The sequence below is a fragment of the Opisthocomus hoazin genome, chromosome 2 (assembly GCF_030867145.1).
Source record: "Opisthocomus hoazin isolate bOpiHoa1 chromosome 2, bOpiHoa1.hap1, whole genome shotgun sequence".
NCBI lineage: Eukaryota > Metazoa > Chordata > Aves > Opisthocomiformes > Opisthocomidae > Opisthocomus > Opisthocomus hoazin.
In genome coordinates, this window is record NC_134415.1 from 74,778,710 (window position 1) to 74,784,709 (window position 6,000).

Below are 6,000 nucleotides of genomic sequence, written 5' to 3' on the forward strand. Positions count from 1 at the left end.
AACTGAAATCCCGTATCAGCACGGAGATACAATTTATCTTCAGCTCAGAAGATCTCATTTCATTCCCTGTCTTCTGCCACATTGTGAACTTATGCTTGAGCCTGTATTTCGGTTCATTGTTTCTAACATGCAAGCTGAAATCAAAGAAATTCTGTTTCAGACAGCAGTGCATGAAACAGTAATAGTTTCTATTTGCTCGTAATCATAGTGGAATGATTTTGGTCTTCCTTGTATCATTCTCCTAAGTGTGAGGGATTAAAATTCTGGTTGGTCTTGACAAGATGTCATGCTGCATATATAGTACATCTTCAGAAAGAGAAAAACTAGGTGAGAGTGGCATTTAAGAAATCTGTATTTACATGATTAATTTAGATATCACAAAATTAACATTTTTTGGCACAAAAAAAAGACAGTAGAAGTAAGTCAGATTGCACGATGCCTGTGCTACCCAAAGTACATCTGTCGATTCTATCAATCACAATAAACCCAAACTCTGCCAGGCTGGGAGTAATGCCACCAAATTGTATCATTGGAAAGCATATGGAAAAATTAAGGGTGAAGTACAGAGGACTCATAGCACTATGAGCACTGGGAAATCATAGCAACATGGGCTCAGCCAGGCTGGTAAGCGCATGTGCTTTTTCTGAGCTTTAAGATTAGGGCAGCAAAGAGTGATAGATGTTAGGTGTATCTTTTGGAAATAAACACTGATTTCCACTTCTAGTAGTTCCCATTAAACGGTGCAACTCATGAGCTGAACGGACACATTATTTGGAATATTCTGGAATTTGTTTCTGGAGTAGTTTACACAGTCATATAAATTTAGTGGCAGATGTAGTTCTGAAAATATGCTGGGGAGGGTAATATTTCTGAACCTGTCTTCCCCACCACCTACCCACTCTCAGGAAGGCTGCATGGTCAAGCCTTTAATGTCTGGCATTGACACAAAGACGAAACGTGCAAGTGGTGATACTAATACATATATCATTACTGGGGCTCTGGGTATCCCTGAACTTGCTCGTCATCGAAGACTATTAAAATTTGAAGATACTTGGAAGCTGGGAGGGTGTTTTGCACATCTGCGTTGTCCTATTCTCTTCATCCTTCCTCTGCTGCCACAGATGGAGCTAGAGGGACCTTCAGTTTGACCCAAGATGGCCATTTTTATCAGTAGACAATGTTTATAAAAAAACTGAAGACGAGAGTTCAACTCCGGTGTGAGTTCTGCTCATCTGCAATCACGACAAAGGAAATGCCTGAAGCAGAGCCGTTTCCTGCCCTCTCCCAGCCCCCGATGTTTCCTCAGGCGTGGGGCAGGGCCCTCGTTCTTCCTCCCCTTCCTCCTGCTGCAGTGTGGAGCTGTGCTTGCTCCTACAGCTTATCTTTAGGATGCACGTTACTTCAGCACTTCCTTTTGAGGGGCACGGTGTGGGTGAACTGAGAAGCAGGTCAAGTGTGTGAAAACAGTTTTAAAAACGAGTAGTCATTTCTGGGTTCTGCCTGCTGATCCTTATTGCTTACATGAAAATAAACTGTGGGGTTTTCTCAGTCCATATTAAGTGTGTAAATTTTAGCACCATTGTTTTCCAGTCTTGCAAAGGGTATGACGAAGTGCTGGCTTTTCTTGCTGCATGTGCAGCATTGAGCTGAATGTGTTGGGAGATGCTGTCAGGACTGCACACCTCCCGTGAGTGGCCAGGCCGTTAAACACTCCACTCGGTCTCGGCCGTGCCTTTCCTCTCGTTACTCCCTGTCTTCTTGTCAGCACTAATAATTCTTATAGCTGGCAAGTCAACTAAATGGCTTCTCGTCCACTCTGTAGGCCACGTACATGGTAAAGGGCATGCCTGCATGTAGACAGTCTCCTGTGTGCTACAGTCCTCAGTACTGGTAACCTGAAAGTTCTATTCTTCATACATCTTAGGAGCAACTTGCACAAGAGTGAATTTGGCTTGTTTTCCAAAGCTAAATTGTTTTCTTAAGACCCCAAAACCAACATAACATGACAGAATTTGCTGTGGTTCTGTCAAGTGGGGAGCTTGGGGTTTTTTTCTGTCTTGGAATAAGGTTGCAGAATCATAGTGCAGCAATATAAACGTATCTTTTACTAAAGAGTGGCATTGAACTTTCTATAGCGTTTTATTAAAGCTACCATACAGAATTCCCTGTGAGAGAGTTCTCTGCTTTGGAAGAAGAATCATTAGCATTCTTACTACGGAGATTCAAGAAAAAAAATTCTCCTGGGACAGTGTCATTCCATAAATTGAGGCCATCAGTTTGTGAAATGCAACTTCTCCTCCCCCCATCATGGTCTCTGGTTCTACTCTGTGAAAGGTTACAGTCAGAACTGTGCCAAGGCATGCATCGTTGTCACCAGTGCTCCAGCTGTATTTTGAGCATGATGGGATCAGATTTGCATCTTATAATTGAAATTGGGCAACAGGTTTTACATACTAACGTGCTGAGCTAGGGATGGGGAGGACACTTTATATGCAGTGCTAGCACAGCATTGGATTTGTGAGTAATGCCATTAATGACAAAAGAAGATTTTTTTTTTTTTTAAATTCCTGAAAACTGGAAAGATCTCTCTGTTGTAAAGCATCAACAGTTTATTCATTGTTATTATTATTCAGAGACGATGGTTTGAGTATTCTGCTTTCTGAATTTTGCCAGATGACCTTGAAAGACATAGCTACAGATCTAAAAGCCAACTAGCGGAATAAATATGAGTGCTTTCAACAACAGACACCTGTGGTCATGTTGAATTCATCCCAAAATATCCGCCTTGGAAATATCTCGTGGTTTCTCAGTTTCAACTCTGTAGGTGGAAACTGGGGAATGGACAGAAGCAGATTCCACGTCACAGTGGTGGTTGGTTTGTTGCTGCTTTGTGACTGATCTGGAAGTCGGTCATGGACAGCTCCAGTACTTCAGTACAACGCATCCTAGAAACATACTGCTGTTCTTGTTACTGAAAACAGTAATTGTTGCATCTGTAAAAATGACCCTGTAAACTACAAGTTACTTCTTTGCTTGCAGTTGTTTTTTCAGCACAGTAGAGTTGTATACACTGTTCTGATTTATCTTGTGTGTGAATGGTTTTAAAGAGCTTGCTGTTCTGTATCAACCGTCAAATGCTTCCTTCTCAGCTGTGTAGAAGGTCAGGTGAATTCTGTGTTGTGAAAGGTTGTAGGAAGCCCTGCCGTAGTCTTTGTGGAAAATAGAAGCCCAAAATAATCTTCAGTTACAACTTGGAATTGCAGAAATGAAGCTTAGCTGTCATTAATCTGCTGCTTATTTCAAGTGAGATGATTTGGTTAGAATAAACAATACTGCATGGTTATTTTAGACTTCATGCATTCCATACTGGAGTAGCATTTTGCCTACATGTAGTCTTTTTGTTTCCAAACACATACTGCTTATTTAAATGGTTTCATTGATATTTGGAATGGCTGTGTTAGTATACAGAGAGCTGTCGGGGTCCAGTTGAATATTACCAGGTGAACTTGGTAGAAAATAAAAACCAAGGATTTAATATAGAAACAATAAATAACTGAAACTTAGAAATCTACTGAGAATGCGGTTTTTTTCAGTGCTAATATAAAGTACGAAAATTTTAAATCATTACCTCTGTTTTCATTCAATTTAGTCTATGCAAGAGAAACTTTTGCAAGAAAAGCTGATGGTTCAGAAGATGACAAATGAGCTTGAAGAAAAAGAAAGGAATATAGAGCAGTTAAATAAAACTCTCTCTGAAGTAAGTAAAAACCCCCAAAACCCAACCCCTGACCACACCAGCTGGAAAGAACCTTATAGAATGATTACAAGATCTCATGGTAGGGCATTATGAGCTTCATTACATACTTGACTGTGCTGGCTGCCATGCAGGCACATAGTAGATATCATCCCTACCTCAGGAAGTGAGAGCTTCAGGGGTGAAGGCCGCTAAGCAATGGTAACATGAAATAGACAGCCATGTAAAAGCTGTCTATCAGCCATTCCTTAGAGGGGTACAGTAATACTGATTACACATCTGGAAATTCATTCTTCTTAATTATGTTGTTTGTGTTTGAAACGGGAAAATTTCTGCTACAGCGCATGCAACATACTAACTTACCACTTTTTCCTATTTACTTTTCACAAAGAACCAAAGACTGATGGAAGAGAATGCCTCCCTGAAGGAGCAGATGCGGCAGGTGGAACAGTCCAGGCAGCCTGTATCTGAGAAGATGCCTATAGCAGACCAATTGTTCAAGGAAATGTCCCATTGCTTGTTTGACTTGAAAGCACTGTGCAGTATTCTTACCCAGAGAGCTCAGGGCAAGGAGCCTAACCTTTCCTTACTGCTGGGAATCAGATGTAAGTGATATTGTCATTCCAATACTTAACAGTGTTTTGACACAGAGGAGTAACAGTTGACCTAAGTGGTGCTCAAACTTGCCAGCTGGACAGACCAGTGTACCCCCTGCTATGCAACTGGAGCAGTTGTGTGTGACATGTACTGCTGGAGCTCTCTGGAAAAGCTGGGCTTTTAGTGCACCTGGGCTGCTAAATGCGTGTGACTGCCCAGGTCCTTGCCGAGTCAGGAAATAAGGTCGCTGGCTCTTCATATGGACCCAGTCGTGGGTATGTTCAACCCACTAGAAAAGAAAGGTGTGTGGCCACGTGTCCGTCCCTCCAGAGACACACTGCAGTCACCCCGAGGGTTAATGGATGCCTTTCAGTCAAATGTCTTCTGCCCTATAAACTCGTTATGAGGGAGGTGAGGCATAAGCAGGCCTGGTGTGGCAGCATCATGTGTTTTTGTTTTAAAGCCCTTGGGGTCAAGTGGTGGGAACATACATCTACTGTTTGAACAGGCGTATGTCTGGTTTGGGGGCAGGGGGCGAGGGTGTCTGCATGTACTAGATAAAGCCTAGTGCTAGGCAACTCCATCTCCAGTACTGTTAATGGCCTGTCTAGTCTTCAGCACTTACTAAGCCATTAAACTTAATCAGGCAATGAGAAGCACGCCCTAAAGCCAGTCAGACAAAACTTCAGCGTACTGGGTTTGTGTTAGGTCTTTGGTGCAAACGGAAGCGCATGTCTTTCAGAGAAGCACTAACGGGCTCAGAGCTGACTTCAGGTTCACAGGGTACCACATTTTGTTGGCTTTTCATCACACTAACACGTGATTTATCTTGATGTAATCGAAGTGATCTACCCCTTGTTTCAAGGGGGACTGACTAGTTGTATTCACAGAGCGCAGTTGCTAGAGCTTTAACCTTGGGTGTTGTTTTTTGTAGCACTGAGCTGTTCAGCTGAAGAGAATGAAAATTACCACAGCACGGAAACCCTCTCGAAGAAGCTGTTGGACGTTTGTCAGTTACGAAAGGACGTTGATGAGCTGAGGACTATAATGTCAGACCGTTACGCTCAGGACATGGGGGACAACTGCATTACTCAATGACAGCATTTCATCTAGTAGCAAATGACTTATTAAATGCTACTGTGTCACAGGTCTTTGTGTTTCTATTAAGGAGCCATATTGTAAGACTGTAAATAGCACAGCACGTGCACCTCTCTGAGGCTTGTGTGTATTTAATCTCCGCAGTCGGGGGGGGGGGGGGCGCGGGGAGAGTCATCGTTTGAACAGAGTGGTACAAACTACAAGGAATGTTTTCTCCAAACTACTGAAAGTAGGAACAAGCTGTGAAGAATGATTCAGTTGGATACTCTGTTTCCTTCATTGGAGCTCATACCTGGTTTCTGGAATCCGAGCATCAAAACAGCCATGCTGCTACTGCTCTGTCTTTTTCTTCATCAAGGGTTTGTATGGCATTATCTGTATTGTGAAATTAGAGCAGAGGATCGAAGGACCTATAGCTTGTGTGTGGTGCAGCCAGAGGCTTCCGCAACTGCACTTCACTCTAGGAATTGCAATTGGAACAATCTTCGAGCACTACAAAAAGTAGCTGCTCTTCAAGTTGTCTAAAAAATTTGGTATAGGAAAGATTTTGG

The 6,000-nt window shown here is 42.5% G+C and overlaps 1 protein-coding gene across 2 annotated transcripts in view; it reads left to right on the forward strand.

Annotated features, from left to right (window-relative positions):
* CEP85L (centrosomal protein 85L) overlaps positions 1–5,600 on the forward strand; it is a 157,556-nt gene extending 151,956 nt beyond the window's left edge. For both annotated transcript variants that reach the window (XM_009944863.2, XM_075414158.1), the window contains exons 11-13: positions 3,650–3,757; positions 4,146–4,359; positions 5,286–5,600. In XM_009944863.2, coding sequence (XP_009943165.1) covers positions 3,650–3,757; positions 4,146–4,359; positions 5,286–5,449 — 486 coding nt within the window. In that variant the 3' untranslated portion in view covers positions 5,450–5,600. The remainder of the gene's footprint in view (positions 1–3,649; positions 3,758–4,145; positions 4,360–5,285) is intronic.
* Positions 5,601–6,000: the final 400 nt, after the last annotated feature.